At 31.5% G+C, this 24,731-nt stretch overlaps 2 protein-coding genes across 3 annotated transcripts; one reads left to right on the forward strand and one right to left on the reverse strand.

Moving 5' to 3' along the window:
- Positions 1-1,218: 1,218 nt before the first annotated feature.
- Positions 1,219-6,430, forward strand: LOC100820613 (probable serine/threonine-protein kinase PBL28). 2 transcript variants are annotated; one of them, XM_006585904.4, is made up of 8 exons: positions 1,228-1,674; positions 1,785-1,876; positions 1,989-2,176; positions 2,738-2,936; positions 3,015-3,178; positions 3,278-3,382; positions 5,346-5,468; positions 6,110-6,430. In XM_006585904.4, exons 2-8 carry the CDS (start codon positions 1,807-1,809, stop codon positions 6,344-6,346), a joined length of 1,086 nt encoding a protein of 361 aa, XP_006585967.1. In that variant the 5' UTR covers positions 1,228-1,674; positions 1,785-1,806; the 3' UTR covers positions 6,347-6,430. The 2 variants fall into 2 exon arrangements, with proteins under 2 accessions (XP_003530656.1, XP_006585967.1); XM_003530608.5 differs by having other exon boundaries at positions 1,219-1,876.
- A 3,070-nt stretch (positions 6,431-9,500) lies between these two features.
- Positions 9,501-11,448, reverse strand: LOC100775716 (protein ALTERED XYLOGLUCAN 4). The gene is made up of 2 exons (XM_003530609.5): positions 11,081-11,448; positions 9,501-10,988 (listed from the first exon to the last, which is right to left on the reverse strand). The coding sequence occupies exons 1-2, from the start codon at positions 11,268-11,270 to the stop codon at positions 9,883-9,885; spliced, it is 1,296 nt and encodes a 431-aa protein (XP_003530657.1). The 5' UTR covers positions 11,271-11,448; the 3' UTR covers positions 9,501-9,882.
- Positions 11,449-24,731: the final 13,283 nt, after the last annotated feature.

Raw genomic sequence — 24,731 nt, forward strand, 5'->3', positions numbered from 1 at the left:
AAATTAATTATAATAAAATTAAATAGACTTAATAAGTTTAAAGAAAACATGTGTTGATTAAAAATATAATATTTTACATTATTTTTCAATTTTAATATTTATATATGTTTCACTACTAAATTTTTTAAAAAAAGATAATTTTATTTATGTACATTTATTTTTCAAAAGATATTACATCGTTATTATTACTTGAATGAACAAAAAATTACAATAAATTTTAATATACTTAATTTTAAGGATAAAATTAATTCAATTAAAAATATAATTAATCAAATTTCTCATTAATGATATAATTACATTTAACATAGTACTAAATATTTAAAAATTATTATTTTTATTTATATAAATAAATAAATATAAAATGATATATATATATATATATATATATATATATATATATATATATATATATATATATATAATTTTAAAAAAAATCTGTGCAACGCACGGGTTAAAAGTCTAGTTTTCAAATGATTTTGAAGGTTTTTAAATGTGATGTAAAGGATTACACTGAAATATGTCATTTTGGATATTTTTATTCAATGAAAAAGGGAAAACAGCTTAGTTTCCATCTCTTTCCCTTTGCTTCTTTTTTCTTATGATTTCTTTCCCTCCTTTCTTCTCCCAATTCCTAAATACACCCTATGGAGCACAAATGAGGAAAATGGATTGAGTGGGAGAAACTAGAACACTTCAACCACAACCAAGTTCCTAGTGGTTCGAATAAAAGAAAGGACTGAAAAGAAGAAAAACTCATGCTCTTTATTTTTCAGAAACCCACAAGTTATTTAAATGCTTGATTTTCAGAGAGCTTCACACAAATTACTATTGCTAGCAAATATGATAACCTTTTTAAAAGTCTCCTAAGTATTTTTTTTTTCCATGCCATAGATTTAATTTAATGGGGATGGTAATTGACTAACAAACAGATCTTGGTTGTGGGGTCCCCCCATTAATGTTCATGGATTAGTAGATTTACTATTGTTCCAAAAGAAAATCAAAATTGTAGTTAATTGCTGATGATGATAGACATTAATAGTAACAATGACGGTTACACCATACAAGAGAAAAGATTTAGGAGCAATGTATTTATGATGAAGACTGAAGAGAGCAAATGAAAGGGACTTCCCAACCCCCCCAATTGCATTTTCAAGATGTATAAACAAGTAAAACGTAAAATAGATGAAAATGGAGAATGAGGGTGCAGTTTCCATTTCCTTGTCAAAGTAAAGCACACCCCACCACCAATTCCCAATCAAAAGACAAGCAAGCAGTGTCTAACTTTTCTTTTCTCAGCTTTCTCTTTTCCTTAAAGTACCATCTCTCTCTCTTTTCTCCTTGTGTTGTTGGAGGGTGTGTTATTTAGTGTTCTTCCAAGTTCTAATATAGTTTCACTTGCTCCATACGTACTCCACACAGGATTCTCTTACTATGAAAATACTTTTATATGGTAAAGGCTCCCTCAAATGCATGCCAAGTACTATTCCAATTTGATTCACTTCATGGTTCTTCTTGGAGAAATAAACATGTATCTCAAAGGGTGTCATCTTGGAATTAGTCATCTCCATCCAATTGAGCATTTAGTTTATTAGAACCTACCATTTCAACTCTCAAGTCTTAACACACAAGGTTACAAAAAGTGGTCTCGAGTGCAATTTTGGCCGCAACATTAAGGTTTTTGGACTCTACACGATCACATTTGCTGCATTTGTCTGTAATTTCCCCGTAATATCAAGGATCACAACAGAACTGTAATCGCAACTGCAATTTAAAACCTTGAACAGAACCATACAAGATAGAGTCACCATGCCATTTGGTTTGGTCTCAGCATGGAACAAGCGTCGAAGAAGCATGTCTCACGATCATTCAGACCCTTGTATTTTCTTCCTCCTTTTCTTGTTTTTAATGTTGTAATTAAGCTTGTACTAAGTGATATCTCCTTGCAACATCAACTAGTAACAAATTATACATATTCATTCTCTTTACAGGGATTTATAAACCTGCAGAGTTTTGGCAACTTGAAGATCAAACACCACAACCTACAAAAAGGAGGCATAGATCATCTGTTTTCACACTCAAGGAGATGGAAGAGGCAACATGTTCATTAAGTGATGATAATCTGCTTGGAAAAGGAGGATTTGGCAGGGTCTACAGGGCCACTTTGAAGTCAGGAGAGGTAATGTGTTTTGGATATAACTTATTTACTTATTTTCTCTCTAATTATAGAACTCTTTCAACTAATTCACATCCCTTAAAAATAATAGTTAATTTAATTAATTTTAATAATAGTTAATTTAATTAATTAAATTAAATCTGTCAATTATTTGTATTATTATAAAAAAATAATCAATTTTTTATTTTCTTATCCACTTAATTGTTTCTCATTAATGTTTGAACATAAAATAATTAAGTAAGAATATTTAGGAAAAGAAATAATTAATACATCTAAAAATTTGAAAAAAATTTTATAAAAAGAGACAATAAATTTCTAAAAAAAAGTCTTATAATTAAGGACAAAACGAATATAATTCAAAAGAATTCTTCATATATAATTCTCAAAATTTTGCTTAACATAAGTTGTAGCTTCCTTAAGGTAACCATGTTTCTGGTAATAATTGGCAATACCATCACTAAATTCAAATAGCACACAGATTGAGTCATATGAAAGTACTATATGACTCCATATATGTGATCTTTAGCCACAAATAAATACATACTAATGCATTTCCCTCTGAAGGTTGTAGCAATAAAGAAAATGGAGCTGCCAGCAATTAAAGCAGCAGAAGGGGAGCGCGAATTCCGCGTAGAGGTTGACATATTGAGCAGACTTGACCACCCAAATCTTGTTTCTTTGATAGGATACTGTGCTGATGGGAAGCATAGATTCTTAGTTTATGATTATATGCATAATGGGAACCTGCAAGATCATCTGAATGGTAAGTCATGTACTCAAAATCCACATTATGTGAAAATTTTCTTACATCCAACTTCTATTAAACAACGTCTAATTTTAGGAATTGGAGAAAGAAAAATGGATTGGCCACTGAGACTCAAAGTGGCATTTGGAGCTGCAAAAGGGCTTGCTTATCTTCATTCAAGTTCTTGTCTTGGAATTCCTATTGTTCATAGAGATTTCAAATCCACCAATGTTCTCTTAGATGCCAATTTTGAAGCAAAGGTAAAAAAAAAAAAAAAACTCCCAGCAATGACTTATGACATGTTTTTACATATACCATAATGTATAAGTACCGAGTCAAAATTAACAATCATGTTGTAGATATCTGATTTTGGGCTTGCCAAACTAATGCCAGAAGGACAGGAAACACATGTTACTGCCAGAGTACTTGGCACCTTTGGCTATTTTGACCCCGAGTATACTTCGGTACGAATCCATGCCACAAGGATCAATTCTTTTTTTGCAATCACATTTTGTGCATATGGTGTATGATGTTTTCTATTCATAAGTGATACAGTCATGCCACACCTGCTAGTAGTTGTTGTATTAATTATGAGGAATACTAGCGATTCTACCTGGGTCTCTCTCTTTCTAACCTCTTTTTATGATTGATTGAAATTTATTGAAAATTACCAATTTTGGTGGATCTTACCTCTTATTTAATGATTTTTTTTTCCTGATTTAGAAGTGAGACCCATCAAATTTGGTGATTTTCAATAAAGTTCAATTAGAGTGTTAGAAAGAGAGTATTGCTATCATTTCTCATTAACTATTAGTTTAGTACACTTCAGAAGGTACATTACCCACTCAAACTAAGCCAGAAAATTTAGGACCAACTGATACAGAAAAAATAGGCTTGAAATAAAATGTTTGGTTTGGTTCTCTTTAGAAACATAAGACGAAATTCTTCATCCATTGCAAAAGAATTTTTTTTTCCTAATAGATTATCAGTAAATGATTCTGTGAATATTTTTGTTTATACAACAGATTTGGGTTAGAATCACAGAAAGGCTCAGTATCTGGTTTAGATGGCTTTAAAACCAAGTTGTTTCTTATTCTCTAGTATATTTTCTTTGTTTTGTTTTCCCCATGCAACCAAAATACCAAACATGATACACCAACTAAACCTTTTAGATAGGCAGATAAATAGGAGTTTTCTTGTCTAGAGGGCTTCCATAGGAGGAGGTGTAAAGAGTTAAACCATTTTCAGGTCATTCCCTTCTAGCTTAATCTTCAGGTTAAGTGATTCTGACAACCTGTATATACCGTAGTTTTCTTGTTTTTTTTTTTTTTTCCTTTCCTGTTTTTTTTTTCATCGGTAAATGTTACTTGTTAATAGTTTGTTTTTTGTCGGAAGAGGGAATCGAACTCACAACCTTTCTTCCCTCCCTTCTCTTTATACTACCAAACTAACTTTATAACTTCCTTTTCTTTTTTCCGTCCCCTGTTGTTTCTTGTAGAGTCTAGCTTGAACAGAAGTTACACATGACACAACTAGAATAGGAACAAATGTTCCAACTCATAAGAAGCACTTTGTTTTACTAATCACAACCTTTAAAAAAGTAGAGCAGAACAAGTAGATTTTACCATAATTGGATATGGCTTGAAGTTAAAACTGATCAAATTCTAAAGTGGATACATAGATAGATAGCCAGTGGTACTTACAATTGAATATTGCCACCAAAATTGGTTTAATTATCTATCTACCAATCTCGCTATCTCTCTACGCATAGAAACGGAACATTTCCATAACTCAAACGAAAACGGGTACATCATCATTAACAACACTAATATATCACCCACCCACGAGTTGCACGCTAAAATTAAATTAAAAATAACTAGAAAATCAAATAAAATGTGTTAAATTATATGCTAAAATAAATTTTTAGTCGTTCGTATTTTTAATTTGGTTATTTATTTTTTAAGAAGTCCAATTTAATCTTTTATGACTAGTGTCTCTGAAGTGAATCAAATTATCATTCCCAATCTATCATGGTTATTAATTTTAGGATACGATTTAAACTTCGTTTTTTTATTGATTCAAGAGATAAAACTTATTTTATTATATTCTCATAAGAAAACTATAAAATCTAACCGATGTTTGAACTAAAAAGGATAATTTAAAATCGTATAAAAAGTAAATTCAACGAGCAATCCAAAAATTAAAAAATATAACATAAGATTCTTTGAGAAAACATAAAAAGGATTAAAATTACTTAAAAGTGTATTTTAGCCATATATGTTAGCCAGCTGTTTTCAGATGACAATATAAATTTATAGGTAACAGAGTACTAGAAACAGAGAAAAACCTCTTCTTTGTTTTTTAAGTTGATACCTAAGTGATCTTGGTCTGCTGACATAGTTAATATGTTAATACTATCAACAACAGACCGGAAAACTTACTCTACAAAGTGATGTTTATGCTTTTGGAGTTGTTCTTCTGGAGCTTTTGACAGGACGTCGAGCTGTAGATCTAAACCAGGGCCCAAATGATCAAAACCTTGTACTACAGGTACGTACGTGGGAAATTAAATGTGTACGTGGGTAATGATCGTTAGGGATATCAAAGGTAATGGATGTTGAAGTTGCCATGGTGATTTTTTTTTTCTTCTTTTCATTCCATATTATTTTGATCATAAAAATAGTAGTTAGTGTGGGTAGATTAACTGCAAAAAATAGGCTATTCCAATAATCAATCAATTATTATATGAAATATGTTTATGGTTGGATATGGTAGTTTAAAAATAATTTTCAGATAAAACGACAAAAAAGTTAGAAATAAGCTAATTAGTAATTTAAGCATTAGTTGTAAAATTTTCCTTCCTTCCTTCCTTATCTTTGTTTTTAGGTTTAAAATGTTATTTTCTTTGCCAAAAAACTTAATCAAAAGATTATAAACTGATTTTCTACAAATACCAAAAAGATTGAACAGTATCTTTAGCAGCTTATTTTTGCTTCTTTCCTACTAGACTTGAGGTTGACTTGCATTTTTATTATGTTTGTACATTTATATATGTGTTGACTTTTTGACACTGTTTTCAATTCTCTTTGAATAAAAAATATATCGGTTGATTATGGTTCACAAGTCTAAATGCTTATTAAACCATAATACTTAAAGACTTTAATATGTTTGGCATTCAATTATATTTATAGGTGAGACATTTACTGAATGATCGGAAGAAGCTCCTTAAGGTGATAGATCCAGAGATGGCTCGAAATTCTTACACCATGGAATCTATATTCACATTTGCCAATCTAGCATCACGATGTGTCCGTAGTGAGAGCAATGAGAGACCTTCGATGGTGGATTGTGTCAAAGAAATCCAAATGATTATGTACACAAATTCAAAGGGCTTGGGAATGGTTATGCATAGGTTGAGATTGGTCTAATAATCAAATGAAATCCCAAGTGTAGCTAGAGACTACTCCATGATTATCATGGTTTAATTTCCAGTCACTTAATTATTCTATTAATTATTTGTGAGTTCTTCAATCCATGTTATGACCCCAAATTGGCATGATATTTCGGTGATTTGGATGATCGTATACGAGAAGAGGAAATTATATCAAACGATGGTGGACAAAGTTAAAGATGCACTTCCAATTTTCATGGCATGAACAAACAACTTCAGTGGAAAACCTACTCTTGCATCCTAACAAATTATTTTGTTTTGGAATAATGATGAGCTTGTTTCAACAAATTTGATACGCCATATTGGTCAAATGTATAAATTGATACATAACCTTAGATTAACATGTGATATCAGTGTTTTCATTATAATGAAGAAAGAACCATTATTATCTAACTTTGTGTTTAGTATGTGTTTTCTTCTTTCTTTCATTTTTTTCCTTTTTTTTATCAACTTACAAGCTTTGCAATCTTCATCACCAATTGGCAGTGAATAGGGGAGAAGTTACTCGAGGATTTAGAAAATTGTTTTTTTAAGATATATATGTAATTTTGTTTACAGCTTAAAAACTATGTCTCTACTTTGTGAACGGGGACATCTCAAGGTGACTATCATAACATTCATATCGCAAAGAAAATAAATAAGAGAAACAGATATTTGTCATTATCAACTATCTGTTTTCCGATTAAAAAATAATCATACCAATAAATATTTAAATTAATCGTTGGCAAAAATTTAACTTATGATACTTTAGTCTTTAATACTTCCCTTTGTTCTTATATACTTTATCCGTTCTCTTTTATAAACACACAAAAAAAAATTGTTATTAAGTATAAACAAATTTCAACTTAGACTATATTCAAAATATTCTTTATTTAATAAAAATTTATGTTTAATATCAAGTTCGAATGATAATTTTTTATAAAAAAAATTATTTTCTAATTTAGATAATGAAATTAACCCATTTCTTTAATAAGTGTGAAATTATTATTTTCTTATAAATGAAAACAGGAAATGCATGAAACAAATATTTAATTCACCAACACCAATAAAAATAGTTGAATTAGTTTAATTTAATTAATATTATCATAAATTTATATTTTATTTCAAAAGTATTCATAGAATTAATTAGTTCAAGAGTTGAAATTACTCATAATCTAAGGAATATTTATTTCTAAGCTTTACTAAGCTTGAGCTCGACTTGAGTTAAATACATAAGGCTTGAGCTGGACTCATTATTTGTCATCGGCATTTTCAAATACTCTAGAAGTGTGGTTTAGCCTACGAGCCTATTTAAAAGCTTGTTTGAAGACGTTTTTTTTATCAATTAATAATTTTAAAACCTAGTAAAATACTGACTAAAAAAAACTTATAAAATTTCGTAAAAGTAATGTACAAATCCAAAAATAATTGAATAAAATCATATTAAATTCAAGTCATTAAAACACAAAATATATCAAAAGAAAATGAAAAAAAGAGCATAATATTAAAAAATGTATGAATGAGATGATTTATACTAATATAGTCAAACAAAAATATTTAAATTGTTTGAAAATGTTTTTACAAAACATTATTTTCCTTGGAAGTATTAATCTGATTGTATTATTCTTTTAGCTTGAGTCTCTTTCTTTTTGAAAATTTTCCATGAACTCTCTAAGCACTTTATGTCATTTTATCCTATCATTCATAATGCCATAAAAATGGTATAGACGATCATCATTAATCTGTCAATTGCTACAAAGCTAGCAAACAAAATATAATTCAAGATATACACCCTTAAACCAATAAATTAAAATGCCTTCTACCACAAACATAATGTTTAACATTTTGATAGCACTAGAATTATAACAATAATTGAATTTGACATAGTTAAGTATCAGCTAAAAATTTTCAAAAGTTTTTTATTTAATAATAATAATAGTTATTATTATTATCATTGTTATTATTATTATTATCATTATTATCATTATTATTACTTAACAAGCTTTTTTTATAGTTTGGATTTGGTCTTTTTATCTAAAAAAACTTTTTAAAAAGCTTGAATTTAACTTTTACATTAAACAAGTCAAGCCGAGTCAAACCTTAGATAAGTCGAATAAAAAATCCTTGACAAACTGGTCGCCTCATTTCCATCCTAGATATGAGTTATATTGTTAGTAGCTTATTAAATACCTTATGTTTCATAGAAAATGAATAGTGTCATTCATAAAAAACCTTCTGCACTGTTTTTGGTTTGGGGAGGAAAGAAAGAAATCAAAGAGAAATTTGGTAGTTCTCATGTCTTTTACCCTCTACTTTAATTCAAATATTTTTCTTCTATTTCTATCATCTATATTTCCATTCTCTAAACCAAACAAGTTTCTACTAAGCATTTTGCAGCAAGAAAAAACAGTATGATCGAGAGCAGAGTAAAAAAAAGAAAAAAGAAAAAATTGAAGTCATGGTCAATTAGTTTCCCATAGATGGCCCCCTCAAATCTTTTGAGGCAATCACATGATTCACATCACATCCCATGTAAGCAAATATCAAGTAACTTTCTCCGGATGCTACATGCCAACCAACATGACTCATGATTCATGAACACACGAACCCAGCCTGGCAAAAATGAAAAATCTGTTGCCAATTTAACTTTGTGAAACTTTCTTCAAATCGTTCTTTTTCCACTTTTTTATTCGAACAGAGGGTACATTTTATATTGGCCATTATCGATGATTTTTATTTTTATCCATAGGAATTAAACACGATGCCAAGGATTTACAAGATGCACACACCCTGTTCAACCAAGTGAATTAAACCCCCTTTAAGTAATTAAGAATTAAAACCATATGCTTGAGATCCAACCAATTTAATTTTCTGGCCTACCAATTGTCCTTAGCATGGACACAAACGTAATCACCAACATTTTCAATTCAATTTTTTCCTTGTAGATCCACATTTTAAGGAATAAAGAAAAGAACTTGATTAAACTGCTAACAGTCCCAAATGGATTAGTAGATCCACTTTTTGAGGAGTAAGGAAAAGAAAATGCAAGTATAAATATGAAGTCTGGGATATGGGATCAACCTTACAGAAAAAGAAAATAGTCAAAGGCAAGGGGAAATTTCCCATTGAGTAAAATATCCCACTAGACAAAATTGATGGCTACCATATGAGGCAAGACAGAAAATGGTAGCCCATGTGTAATAAATTGAATTCCTTCATTTGTTCACATTCAAATCAAACCATCTTCAACATTTTTAGCTGACCAATTTACATGTATTCCAAAATCACCTTTGTGTCCAGTACCCTTCATTCAATCATTTGTCACTCTCAAATTCCCTCATCAATCTATGGTGATGTCTTCAAACATTTTCTTTTCCACTATGGGAGAAAAAAGCTCAAGAAGAACCCATATCACATCATATCACATATAACAATCAACCCCAACTAAAATCCCATTTTCACCATTGCAATTATATTTATATCCATCACCTATGTGAGAAAGATATTAAACAGTAAAAGATCTAAGAAAATACCTCATTCTTCACTCTTATGTTGTTCCTCCCACTTCTTCAAAATCTCCAGAAAAATCTCATTCCATGTGTCTATAGGCCCTGGCAAGCACCAATGAACACAATCGTTCTGCATGCGCTCTTGAACCCCATTGGCAAAGGGAAAAGGATACATGTAAGGGCCAGGGTGGCCATCTGGTCTCAACAATGCCAATCTGGTCACATCCAATGCCTCCAACCTAAACCCTCCAATTCCCTTGGCTTTCACCTTTGCTGTTTCCACTTCCTCCATCTCAATCTCTCTCATTTCAGCATCCATCCCTTCAAGCTTCTTCTCCTCATTTCTATAAGGCCTAGTCTTAGGACAAGCACCAGCCTTATCCCACTCACCTTCAAAATGAGCAGGTGAAAATGTTGTCAAAATCACACCAACCCCATCATTTCCTTTACCTCCCCTCCTATCAATTATCCCATTAAGGGTAGTCCTCAAAGCCTTTCTCAACACACCATAAAACCCAATTGCACTATGGTTCAAACCAGGACAATAATGACACCCCAAAACAGAACCATCCTCATAATAAATAGCAGGATGCAAAAACCAATGCCCAATTGACAATACAATCAAGTCCATTTGACCCATGTCCCCACCCCATTTCTCATCAACATGATCCAAATACAACTCATTATGATCAGGTCCACTGCTAGATTTCTCAACACCCTTTACAAGAAAGGGGGACCAATACACAGAAACAGTTGCATTATGAGAAGAAAAGTGCCACCTGCGGAACTTGTTGCTGTCATTGCTGAACAAAAGGGTTGAACTTGAAGCAGTGGCTAACATGCAAAGAAGTGACTCTAACTGGTTCCTAGCCATAGAGTCCCCTACAAAAGCCAAGTGCTTGTTGCTCACAACATTGAGAAAAGCATGAGGGTCAAACCTTGGAAGTTGGCACTCACTATTAGGCTTCCACCTCCAATAGAGATAACCCATGTCAAGTTTTCCATGTTTGATGCAGTTCTGGTTCTCCTTGATCGTGCCGCAGGTTGTTCCATTGTACAAAGGGCCTCTCTTGTCACTGACCCATTTGCCATTGAAGTAGTCACAAGGTGTATCATGAGCCTTTTCATCTTCTGCAAAAGAAATTAAGAACATGTTATGAGTCAAAGAATGAAAGTTGTAACTAAAGTTGGTGCTTTAGATTTGTTGGCAAGTGTGTGTGTACCTGAGGGGGGAGAAAAGTGAGAAGTGAGCGAATGAGGGAGTTCAGATTCTGGTGAAGGAGGAAATGAAAGAGGATTAAGGTAGAAGTGTAGAAGAGCTATGGGGATTAGAGCATAGAGGGTCCATGGAAAGAGTCTCTTGGTGAGTGAAAGAGATTGGTCTTTGATTTGGTTTGTTGAAGTTGCTGCCATTCTTGCTTTATCTTACCTTTCCTCTTTCTGCTTTCTTTTCTGCTGCACACAGTCACCTACAAAGAAGTGAGAAGAGACCAAAGGTTAGTGTTAACTTTTTGGTCTTGACATTTTTTTATAGCAAAAAGGGTTATAATTTTTTTTGCATTTTCCTTTTTCTTTTCACAGAACTTGGATACATTTTTTTCCTCCCCTTATAATTAGTGTTTCACTTCAATCATATATGTTAATCTTTTACATAAAAATTTATCACATTAATTATAAAATAAATTTTTATTTTTATTAAGATTTAAGTCCACTTATAAAAAAAATTACATTTAAATTTTTTTTCTTTTTTTCCATAATTATTTTTGTGTAGAAGTAATTTTATTCCAAACATTAAGTGTGTGTTTAGGTCTCCGTTGTCTTTAATGCAACCAGAAAGTAACATGGGTATTGTTTTGAAAATTTTGCATTGGAATATGTAATTTTTTGTTTAATGTGATTTTAACGTTAATCTAAACACACTTTAAGCACATGTTTGTATTTCCGTTGTAACTTTAGTGCATTCATTCCAAAGTAAGTGTAACGCATAAGTAACAAGCAAATGCATGTTTGAAATGTCATTCAAATTTGTTGTGATGCACATTCTAATGCATTTATAACCCCCATAAACAATGCTTTGATCCTTTTTATAAAGGTAATTTTGAGCTCAATAAACGGTAACTCTAACATAACTTAATATCTTTTTATGAATGTACTCTAAATTTTCTGCATTTCTAAAATAAATATTTTAAAAAAAATTATAAGTACTAAAATCAAAACTCACTTGTAGAAATGAAAAACATATTTAATTCTATAATTTTTGTAAGCAAAAATCATGAAAGATAGAGAGAGAAAGGGTTTTAGTGTGTTGATGAATTTGTTAAAAAGTTTTTAATTAGTTCAAAAGTAAAACATTTCTAACTTTATAATGTGCGAAAAGAGTTTCTTGTAAATCTTATTAATATCTTATTACATTTTGTTCATGCCGAATGATGTCGAAGAAAGAGAACTGAGCCCCCTAAATCTCAAAGCCTCTATCAATCTCAGGTATGTGTGTGTATGTTTTCTGGTGCACACCATCACCGATTGAAGAAGAGTGAACACAACAAAAGTAAGTGTTAACTTTTTGGTCTTGGCATTTTTTAGTAAAAAGGGTTAAATTTTTCGCACACAATAGTTAACTTCACTCATTTTTCATTATCTTTTCACAAAAACTAGAGACTTTTTCCTCACATTAATAGACTTTCACTTCAACAATCTATGTTAATCTTTAACACAAATTTTTATTACATTAATTATCAAAATAAATTTTTAATTTTGATTAAATATTAATACTACTTATAAAGAACTACATCTAAATTTTATCTTCTTTTTTTCACAACTATTTTCTTGTAAAAGTAATTTTTTTTCCAAACACTTAGGATATGTTTGGATATATGTTGAAATGGCGTTGAATGGAAGAATTACACTTTCAAAATGCATAAATGAAGGAGTAATGCGAGTGTTGTTGGCTTGAGTTGAAAGTGAGTTGAGTAGTGTGAAACTTAAATCCAAATACATATTGTTAAGTTATAAGATGAATTAGAACTCTCAAATATTTTGAATTGGTACAAATGATTATAAAGTTTAAAAGTTATGTTCTACATGCCATGGGACGAATTGATTGTATTTTGTGTATGAAATTTATTTTACAGAAAATGTCTTTAAAAATTCTTCTTATGATATCTCGAAGGATATGGCGAAGACAAGGGAAGTAAAAGAAAAATCAAAGGGTCAAAGAATAAGATCTCTCATTCTCTTAAAAGACATGTTTGTTGTGACAATGTATTTTTTCCAAACAAAAATACTCGGATCTCTATTGAAGTGTAGACGAAGAAAGATAACAAAGTGCGTACCTTAAATAAAGGAAAAATTAAAGCATTTAACATATTAAAAACTTCAAATATATAAATTTGATTTTTTATTAAAATGTTTTAGTGATGTTTTCCCTTCGCTTATTTTTATGAGGTTAAACAAATAATATTTTGTATAACCGTTTTTTTATATCACATTAATAATAATTTGTAATTAAATAAGAGGTTAAATTAATAAAGTAAAGATTAAAATAATATGTAATTCTAACCAAATATGAAAATGATTATTACAAAAAATGATGTATTTAACCACATATAAAATAAGCGAATAATAAGATGTTTATTAAAACATTTTAATACAAAATCCAATTTAAAATATTTTAAAGTTTTTAATGTCTTAAAAGTTGTATATTTTTACCAATTTTTTATTTTATTTTTCATTTAGTTAAAGTAGCAAAGAGAACAAAAAGTTATTTTCTAACTTTTCGAAGAACAATATGAAAACTTAAAAAGAGGGAGAGAAAAGGAATATAATTTATTTTATATTAATTAAACGACCTATAAATCACAACTGCACAAGCAAAGCTCAAATTTTCTCATAAGCACGCCGGAGAGAATTTTTTTTCTCAAAATCTGGCAAAATGTCAAACAATTGTAGTACTCATCCAATGACTTACAAAAGTGCTGGAGATAATATACTTTGCATGAGAATCCGATCCCAACAATTTATTTAGGCCTAAATTTAAAATGATACTTACTTTTTTTTATAAGATTTATTATTTTATATTATTTCTTGAATTAATTAATTCTAGACTAAAAATATCTCTAATTAAAGAAAAGAGAAAATATATTCACAAATAATTAAAAGAAAGAGAAATATTAATTCCAATCATGTATCCATACAAGTAATTAACAAAATTCTAATAATATTTATTAATAAGCTGTTTTTGTCCTGTGCAGTGCATATAAAAAAATTGAAATCTTCAAACTTATTTATTTCAAATTTAAATACAAAAAATAGTCATTATCTATAACACAATTTTGAATTTTTCATTTTGACATCAAATTGCTTTTAACGCTAATTTAAATTTTATTCTTGTCCATATTTAACACAAATTTATGCTGTTAATACTATTTATAATATTCACCAATAAACTCCCTATTGAGGTCTTCGTACAATCCCGTGCTACGCACCAATACTAACACTAGTAAAATAACATAAGAAGGAGAATGAATTATGTTTTAAAAAACCTAAGTTCCTTTTTGTAAAACTAGATTGATAAGAAAACAATTCAGAAATACTGTTTAAAAATACTTGTTCTGAGTTTAGCATGAAATTCTTCACAGTTTTTGGAAAACTATTGTATTGCTCAGATCAATACTTTAAACTTTAGGTTCTATTTAAAAGGAATTATACAAAATTTCTTGTGAAATTGTTTAACTACTATTTCATAAAAGATTTGTTGATGGAGAATTATATAAGCTTAGATGGATATTTAAAACCGTAAAGAGGAAAGGAAAAAAGGAGAGAAAACACCACAGGATTTTTTGATACTGGTAATTCACCCCAAATCCAAAGCAACATTCAGTCCTCACTCTTCAAGTTAGATTTTCTCTATGAACTCAACTATCAGCAACACCACTGGTTTACAACAGCAACCTCAGTAGGTTCACTACTGCAAAGAACTTCAACCAATTAACCATTTTAACAACACAAAAACCCCTTAATCAGTTTACATGCACTGCTTTAAGGTTTTACAACAATTATTCCCTCACCACAACACCTACACCCAAGTTTTGGCTTGGAGATAATTAACAATACAACATAAGTTTTTGTGAATCACTGCACAAAACACAAATTCTCCCTAACAGGGGTTTCCTCGGGAAATCTATCTCACAATCATATTTTAGACAACAATGAATAGATCAAATGAATTTTGCATAAGTTAGTCACTCTCAACAGAGAGGTTTTTCTCTCTCTTGCTTGCTTCAAGATTCCTTCAAAAGCTTTCTTCAAGTCCCTTTAAAAAAAAAAAGTTTTTATTGTACACCTAGTTTAGGTGCAGAGAGAGTGAAAAGGTGTTTCCGTTATCCACAAAACAAGATACATAATAAAAACTTGTTTCCACTATGTACTTAAACATGATACAAATAAAAAACTTTTAAGAAAAAAAATAAGAGCCCAAGATGTCACCTCAAACAAAGAGAGACCTCCACAGTCATGGAAATAAGGACAGTACGAGCTTGATAGGGGTGGAAAGGAAAAGGAAAATGAGATAAAGGAGAGTAAGGTTTAGGTTTGACAAAAAGGCAGATGAGTAAGTGGTGCAACAAAGTCAGGGGGAGAAGAGAAGGATACAATGTTTTAAGTGATTATGGTTTAATGAAATGAATATAGTATTGCCCACCATGTTAGGAGAATCAGGTTAGATTGAATAATTGAGACAAAGGTTGGAGGAGAGCATGAGTCAACCCTACATGTCCCATGATGTTTGAGAAAGGCACCCTTAGAAATTGAAGTGGAAAAAATTAAGAGACAAATAAAATACAAAGAGTAATAGAAAAATGAGAAAATACAGTATATGTAAACAAATTTGAAGAAAAAAGGAATAGAAATGTTTAACGTAAATGTTTAGATGGTAGTAAAAACTCAAATATAAACACGTTGGGATAATAGTGGTTTGAAGAAATAAGCAAAGGAGGAACCCGAAAGTAAAGATTAAAATGATTGAGGGGAATACACTCCAAAATTGTTGTGACTCGTTGAGAGAGGAAACAATTAAGGAAATGAAAGAAGATAAAATAATAATAATAATAATAATAATGATATAAAAAGGGAAAAAAGATGTAAGGAATATTCTGAAAATGAGATGATGGAAGAAAAATTGAAAAAGTGTTGATAATACCCCCAAGCATTTGGGACTAGTAAGTTATGCAAGTAGCTGACACACATTCGTTCATATAACCTTAACCCATCGAATAGAACATTTAGCTTGAGTTTCCCGGTGTCTTCTGTCGTCCTCTTAGAAATCTCAAAGTAACACGTAGATCTCAAGAAAAGTAGCTCATCGGGCAGATTCTGAAATGGTTGAGCAACCACATTTGAGCATTCAATTTCATGATTGCTGAGGATCCTAATGGACGAGTTTCATATTTTTATGTTTTGTGACATCATTATTTTGTTGGATTTTTAATAAACCTTATAAAATATCAAATGAGTACTAAAACATATTACGTCAAATTATCAAGAGATTTTAAGGAATACCTGGATCTATAGAGCTTGATCAATATGTAGCGAAATTTTATAACGGTCACAAACAATTGGTTTAATGAGAGCTTGATCAACACGTAACGAAATCTTATAACTGTCACAAACAATTGGTTTAATGATCTTCCTCAACCAAATCACCTTCCTTATGGTACCTTCTTTTTCTCTTCACATGAGGCGAGGCCAAACTAGTTTCCACTCATTAAACTCATATCAATTTTCTGTTGGCAGTCTAATGGGCTCATTGAATTAGATCACTTTATATTGAACTCATGTAAATGTAAATAACTAATATAAATGTTATAATATATTATGTAGCCCATATTAATTAATTAGGAATTATAAAATTCCTAACAATCTCCCACTTGGGTTTCATATTAACCTTAGACATTTATATCATAAAATTCTTTAGGCGCGCAACCGTATGTTATTTACTTTTAGACTCTTTTTATACAATCTGGTTCATCTCATATAGCAACAGAAAATCACTGCAGTTTTCATCACAATTCAGTGTGACTAAGCCACAATGATTACCACCGTTACTCATACTCGATGACATAGATCAAATATGGATAAGCAGCATGGATATTACATACAATGTGATCTTAATCATGTTTATTTCTAACTAGTCCAAACTTTATTCTTTATAGAGATCAATCCAAAGTGTAATGCAAATATTGCACACAAAACAAGCTCAGAATAGAGTGATAAACATCAACTTTATTTCTACAGAAAATCCAAACAATACAAATATCTGGAAAACGTAAGATATAAAACATAAATGAGACTCCCACTAAACTAAGGTATTGTTAGGAACTACACCCATATGAGTTGTGTACTCATGAAAAACTCTAGGTACCAAACCTTTAGTAAGTGGGTCAGCTAGCATGGAATCAGTCCCTATATATTCTATGGAAATCTGCCTATTCTGAACTCTTTCCTTCACAACCAGAAATTTGATGTCAATGAAATTTGACTTTGTTGTACTCCTATTGTTGTTGGAGTAAAGAACTGCAGAGTTATTGTCACAATAAATTTTCAATGGTCTTTCAATGCCATCGACCACATGCAAACTAGTGACAAAGTTTCGCAGCCATATCCCGTGATTAGATGCCTCAAAACAAGCAATGAACTTCGCAACCATGGTTGAAGACGCTACAAGAGTCTGTTTAGCAGACTTCCAAGAGATAGCTCCTCCAGCCAACATATATATGTATCCAGAAGTGGAGCGTTTGTTATCTTGACATCCAGCAAAATCAGAGTCTGAGTACCCGATGATCTCCAAATTGTCAGACTTTTGATAAGTGAGCATGTAACCTTTTGTTCTCTTCAAGTAATGCATTACACGTTTCACTGCCTTCCAATGCTGCAATCCAGGATTACTCAAGTATCTGCCCAAAACTCCTACGACAAATGCTATGTCGGGATGAGTACAACCTTGAGCATACATTGGACTTCCCACTACTGACACATAGGGAATCTTCTGCATCTCAGTTCTTTCAAGGTCATTATTGGGGCATTATTTAAGACTGAATTTGTCTCCTTTAGCTATTAGGGTATCTCCTGATTTACTATCTTTCATGTCAAATCTATCAAGTACTTTATCGATATAGCTCTCTTGTGACAACCTTAGGATACCTTGAGAGCGATCTCGTAGTATCTTAATACCTAACACAAAAGAAGCTTCCCCAGGATCTTTCATTTTGAAATTTTTTGTTAGAAATCTCTTGGTCTCCTGTAAGAAGCCTATATCTCTGTTAGCAAGCAGTATATCATCGGCATATAATACTAAGAATATGTATTTACTCCCACTGAACTTATGATATACATAATCATCAACTACATTTGCCTCGAAACCATATGAGGTAATGACTTGATGGAACTTGTAATACCATTGACGGAAAGCCTGTTTGAGACCATAGATGGATTTCTTTAGTTTGCATACCATGGACTTTGAGTCACCTAACACAAAGTTTTCTGGTTGCACCATATAAATCGTTTCTTCAATGTCACCATTTAGAAACGCAATCTTGACATCCATCTGATGTAGCTGTAAGTCAAAATGAACTACTAGTGTCATTATAGTTCTAAAAGAATCATTTGAAGATAATGGAGAAAAGATTTCTTTATAGTCAATGTCTTCCTTCTGAGTAAAGCCTTTAGCAACTAGACGAGCCTTATATCTTTCGATATTACCCTTTGAATCCTTCTTGGTTTTAAATATCCATTTACAACCAATATGTTTCACACCTTCAGGCAATTCGACTAGATCCCAAACTTCATTGTCTTTCATAGACTTCATCTCATCCTTCATGGCGTCAATCCATTTTTGAGAGTTAGAACTGCACATAGCTTGACAGAAGTTGATTGAATCATCCTCTGTTAAACCAACTCCATCCTTATGTTCTTGGAGAAATATAATATAATCATTTGAGATTGCACTTCTCCTCTCTCTAATGGATCTCCTTAATGGAACTTCTTGAGGTTGTTGAGGTTGCTCTAAAGGTATTTGAGGGAGAACCTCATTGTTGTCTTGTTCTGGAACAATCTCAATAGTTTGAACATTGTCTTTTATTGTTGGAGTTGTGTCTTGAACAGTAATAGGTACGAGGACATGATCATTGTAAATAACAGGTTCTTCCTCAAAGACAACATTTCTTATGTTCTCTTTCTTCCCAAACTCAACTTCCTTAAGAAATCTCGCATTTCCCGTCTCGAAAAAGGATCTTAAGGTGGGATTGTAAAATTTATAGCCCTGAGAGCGTTCAGCATAGCCAACAAAATAGCTGCTAATTGTTCTCGAGTCCAGCTTTCTTTCATGTGGCCTATAAGGCCGTGCCTCAGCCGGACAACCCCAAATGTAAAAATGTTTAATGCTTGACCTTTTACCAGTCCAAAGTTTATAAGGGACTTTGTTAACTGTTTCACTTGGCACCTTATTAAGGATGTAAACCGCGGTCTATAAGGCTTCTCCCTAAAGTGACTCTGGCAAAGAGGAATGACTAATCATACTTCTCACTATATCCTTAAGAGTTCGGTTTCTTCGTTCTGCTACACCCTTCATGCTAGATTTGCCCGACATAGTGTATTGCGGAATAATTCCACACTCTTTGAGGAAAAGCGCAAAAGGTCCTAGACATTGTTCTCTTGATCCATCATATTTGTCATAGTACTCACCACCACAATCAGATTTGACAGCCTTAATTTTCTTTCCAAGTTGAAGTTCAACCTCAGCCTTGAAAGTCTTAAAAATGTCTAGGGATTGGGACTTCTCATGTATCAAATATAGGTAACCATATCTAGAGTAATCATCTATGAACGTAATGAAATATTGTTGTCCATTTCAAGAAGTTATAGGAAAAGGACCACAAATGCCTGTATACACTAGTTCTAAGACGTCTTTAGCTCTTTCGGCACCTAATTTCCTTATGTTTGTTCGTTTTCCCTTTATGCATTCAACACAGACCTCAAAGTCCGATAAATCCAAAGGGTCAAGAATTTCATCCAACACAAGTCTTTGAATTCTCTATTTAGAGATGTGGCCTAAACGCTTATGTCATAAGGTGGCTGAATTCTCATTCAAGTGTCATTTTGTACCACGTGAACTTATTTGTAGTATTTCATTATAGGAACTAACAACATCAAGCATGTAAAGATTATCAATTAAAGAACCAGAACCAACCATATTTGAATTTTGGTAGAGACTAACTTTATTATTTCCAAATGAACAAGAAAATCCAAATTTGTCCAAACTAGAAATAGAAATCAAATTTCGTCTAAAAGACGGTACAACAAAAGTCTCAAATAAATCCAAATAAAATCCAGTTTTTAATTGTAATCTAAAAGTTCTAATAGCTTCCACTGCAACCTTCTTGCCATCACCCACAAAGATGAACCTTTCATCATCACTTGGCGGTAGGCTCCACAGGCAACGCTTTCTTCACACGCCATGCAACATACTTGGGACACTCTTTCTTCATGTGTCCTGACTTCTTGTAGAAGTAACATGTAAATTCCTCATCCTTATTTTGTTTCTTTTGCTGAGAAGTCCCTTCTGCAACACCCTTAGTCTTCTTCCTTTTCTTATTCTAAGAGGTCGAAGTCAAGTGAGCACTTTTAGTCCTATCTCTTTGCAACCTCTCCTCCTCTTGCACGCAGTGAGATATAAGTTCATTGAGGGATCATTTGTCCTTCTGAGTGTTATAGCTCACTTTGAATTGCACAAAGTGTGCAAGAAACGAGATCAAAACCAAGTGCACGAGCAGGTCTTCACCAAGCTCTAACTTAAGTGACTTGAGTTTCAATGTGAGATTGGACATCTCCATAATGTACTCCCTTATGTTCCCTTTGCCTTTATACTTCATGGAGATGAGTTTAGCCAAAAGGTTACTCGTCTCTGTTTTTTTATTTATTTATTTTTGGAAAAGTATTACTCAATTTCCTTAAGGAATTTCTTTGCACTTTAACCCTCAGAAATAAAGCCCCAAAATGCCTCTAGAATAGAGTGTTTCATGATCATAAGACACATTCGGTTGGACCGATACCACTTCTCAATTTTTACCTCATTAGAGGTTTCTGGAGTGGAAATGGGTCGTTTTGTCCTCAGTGCCAAGTCCAAATCCATACAGCCAAGAACAATTTCTACCGCTTCCTTCTAGACCTTAAAATTTTTCCCATTCAGCATTGGGATAGAATTCACTTGGGCAATAACATTTACAGCACTGGTAATATTAACTAAAGAGAGAACAAAAACTAATATCATGTTCACAAATAATCAAACAAGTCATATAAAGTATATATATATATATATATATATATATATATATATATATATATATATATATATATATATATCTCTATATATATATATATATATATAAAATAAGACATGCAAATATTTCCCATAACAGATCCATCTCAAGATATCCAACACAACATTAATTCTAGTCTTTGGACAGAGAAATTAATTTGTAATTGGTACTCTCAACACAATGACCAAATATTGACAATTAGTTTTGCCAAATAATAGCCTTTCTTTGGACCGACTATTATTCACATGGAAAAAAAACTTTATAATTGTCACATATTTATCATCGCATGTATGTTATTATTTGACCAAATTGTGTCTTCCTTTGGGCCGAGCACAATTCGCATAAATAATTTCATACTAACATCCATGCAATTTAATTAAATCAATTTACACAATAAAGGTTACTTTGGTAACATAATGGTTCAATCAATTTAATTAAAATTACCAAACACGCAAATAAATGGAAATGATCCATAATGGTTAAATTTGCACTCAATTATGATAACAGTAAATATTTGAAAACAACATCATGGTAAACTAATTATGCATCCAAAATGAACATACCACGGTGCTATCACAAATCTATACTAACCACAAGAATATCATAAACTATCAGCCTATCATCAATTCAAGAAGAAAAAACAATTGGCAAAAAAAAATTATTCATATAAGACAAAAGACCATTGCTTTATTACTGATTCATATAAACTATATATATATATATATATATATATATATATATATATATATATATATATATATATATATGAAATTGTGCCACGTACAAAACATCATGATAATGACATACATATAGATTCACAAATCGCACACAATGACCTTATATAAAAATATAAGTCCGTGTGACTTTGTATTCGACATAAAGAGTTTTCAAAAACCTTATATGTATAAAAAAAAAAAACTTTCTTGCTCACGAAATATATATTGTTCAAGAAGACCAACGCCGGATACATAGAACCTTTATCCCAAATAGAATAATATGTAAGCACATGCGACACAAACAAAAATTGTGTACAAACCCATAAATCAAATGCAGAGGCCTTTTATTCATTTGAAAAAAGAAGAAAAACTTTACGACCATAACACAGAAATTTATGGGTTTTATTATTTTATTGATCGAAATAGTTTCTCCCCAAAATAAAATTAGGGTTCATATAACTAAAACGATCCAGATATAATACGTATTAAACAACTTTAAATCCCAATAATCTAACAGTAATGGTGACTCTGATACCACTTGTTGGATTTTTAATAAATCTTATGAAATATCAAATGAGCACCAAAACACATTACGTCAGATTATTAAGAGGTTTTAAGGAATACCTAGATCCATAGAGTTTGATCAACACACAGTGGAATCTTACAACGGTCACGAACAATTGGTTTAATGACTTTCCTCAATTAAATCACCTTCTTCCTTATGGGACCTTCGTTTTCTCTTCAAATGGGAAGAGGAGAAATTGTTTCTTGATTTGGTGTCTCGGGGACCATAATCATGCCTTAGGTTTTAACCTATTAGGGTTCTCATTATCCCATAATGGATCAAACTGGTTTTCGCTCATTAAGCCCATATCAATTTTTTGTTGACAGTCTAATGGGCTCATTGAATTAGATCACTTTATATTGAACCATCTAAATGTAAATAACTAATATAAATGTTATAATATAATATGTAGCTCATATTAATTAATTAGGAATTATAAAATTCCTAACATATTTCTCTTGATGTTGCTAAGAGTTCCTTCAGTCGCAAAGGATCAGAAATGTCATGAATAAGAAGGTATTGATCAAATTTTATGTGAATCTCGCTTGCAACTCGCATGAGTTCTTTCAACACTAGAAACAAACAATGCTCATAATTGCTTAGGATCATGGAAAGCTCAGCATCTAATGGTACATCAAATTTGAGAAATCTAAGACAAGGCATCTTCATTAAAGTGTCTACTTTCAAATCAGTAATTCAAGACTCATCTATTTGCATGGCCTCTACCTCATCAGTTCCCTGAAAATCTCAGAATAAGATTAATTAAAAATTACATTTGTACTGATTGAAATTTCCACACTAAAACACTTCTCAGGAATAATATATATTTCCTCTGTTTCGATATATAAGACTCAATTAACTATTTCATTAAGATTAAAAAAAGTAGTTAATTTAATTGATAACAATAAATTTGTCTTAAATTTATAACTTTTTTTAAAATTATCATTATGATTAATATTTTTCTTTCTTCTAGTGGTTAACGAGGGATATTTTTAATCTAAAAAAATTAATGCAAGAAATATTATAGATTAAATCTTATAAAAATGAACAAGTATCATTTTATAAATAGGATCGAATAGAGTGGTATATAGTTGTCTTACGGGGTTATTATATCTGAATACATTAAATGCTTCTTGATCCCTCAATCGGCTGAGTCTTCCTATAATATATTCTTGATGAACTATTTCATATCCCATTTGGCGTATCAAGTTGTGCATCTGTATTTTATTGTCATTTGAAACTATTCTCAGAGCTTTTTGTTTAAGAACCTTTATTCCACTTGCTCCATGAAAACCCTGAGCATCCAATTTCCTTATGACATAGTCTTTGTCATGATTATAGAAAAAGAATGCAATATCTAGAAATGTTTTTTTCTCTAATTCATCCAGTCCATCATAATTGAATCTCAACACACTTAGAATTTTCTCATTGGGATACTTCTTGATTTTGCTTAATGCACACTCCCATGTGTCTATACATCGAGAATGGAAATCTGAACCCAAAACTTCTAAAGCTAATGGATTCCCCTGCGCTATTTTAACAACCTCTTCGGTTAGTTTTTCATAACCCATTTTGGGCTGGCTTTCATTAAAGGCATTTAAGCAGAAAAGTTTCAAGGAATCTTGAGGGTTCATTTCCTTGACCTCATGAATTTGATGAACTGATCCTCCACTTAAAAGCACATGCATATCTCTACTTGTTATGATCACTCTACTCCCAGCACCAAAGCAAATTGGTTCACCAACCAGAGATTTAAATTCTTCTAAAGTATTCACATCATCAAGCACAACCAGAACTTTTTTTCGTTCCAACCTTCTGGCAGCAGAAATGAAGAATAATGCTTTGCTTTTGCCACTTTTATGGAAACCTTATGATACCCTTAATAGTTCATATATAAGTCTCTCTCGCAAGAGACTCAAACTATGTCGTTGCAATAATTCTCCTCGTACATTCAAGATGCAGCAATCATCGTATTGAGGATGATATTTATTATATATAACATTGACAATGGTTGTTTTTCCTATGCCAACCATGCCCTAAGAAAAAGTATTTCACTTGATTCCTTTATCAATAAGGATTGAATCTGTGAAATGGTTTGATCAATTCCAATTAGACCATTTGATTCACTCGGCCAAAACTTGCTCAATTAGTTTATTAGAGTTTGACAATAATATTATACTCTAGAATTAACGTTGAGCTATAAATGATGAAGGAAATATTATGT

This window comes from Glycine max, chromosome 8 (assembly GCF_000004515.6).
Source record: "Glycine max cultivar Williams 82 chromosome 8, Glycine_max_v4.0, whole genome shotgun sequence".
Lineage (NCBI taxonomy): Eukaryota > Viridiplantae > Streptophyta > Magnoliopsida > Fabales > Fabaceae > Glycine > Glycine max.

Excerpts from the sequence above, each read along its gene's own strand:
- LOC100820613 (XM_003530608.5), top strand. The coding sequence starts at position 1,807 with ATGCCATTTGGTTTGGTCTCAGCATGGAACAAGCGTCGAAGAAGCATG. Across the intron at positions 2,177-2,737 it reads CCACTTTGAAGTCAGGAGAG|GTTGTAGCAATAAAGAAAAT; the intron begins GTAATGTGTTTT and ends TTCCCTCTGAAG. Across the intron at positions 5,469-6,109 it reads ATCAAAACCTTGTACTACAG|GTGAGACATTTACTGAATGA; the intron begins GTACGTACGTGG and ends TTATATTTATAG.
- LOC100775716 (XM_003530609.5), bottom strand. The coding sequence starts at position 11,270 with ATGGCAGCAACTTCAACAAACCAAATCAAAGACCAATCTCTTTCACTC. Across the intron at positions 10,989-11,080 it reads TCACTTTTCTCCCCCCTCAG|AAGATGAAAAGGCTCATGAT; the intron begins GTACACACACAC and ends TTTCTTTTGCAG.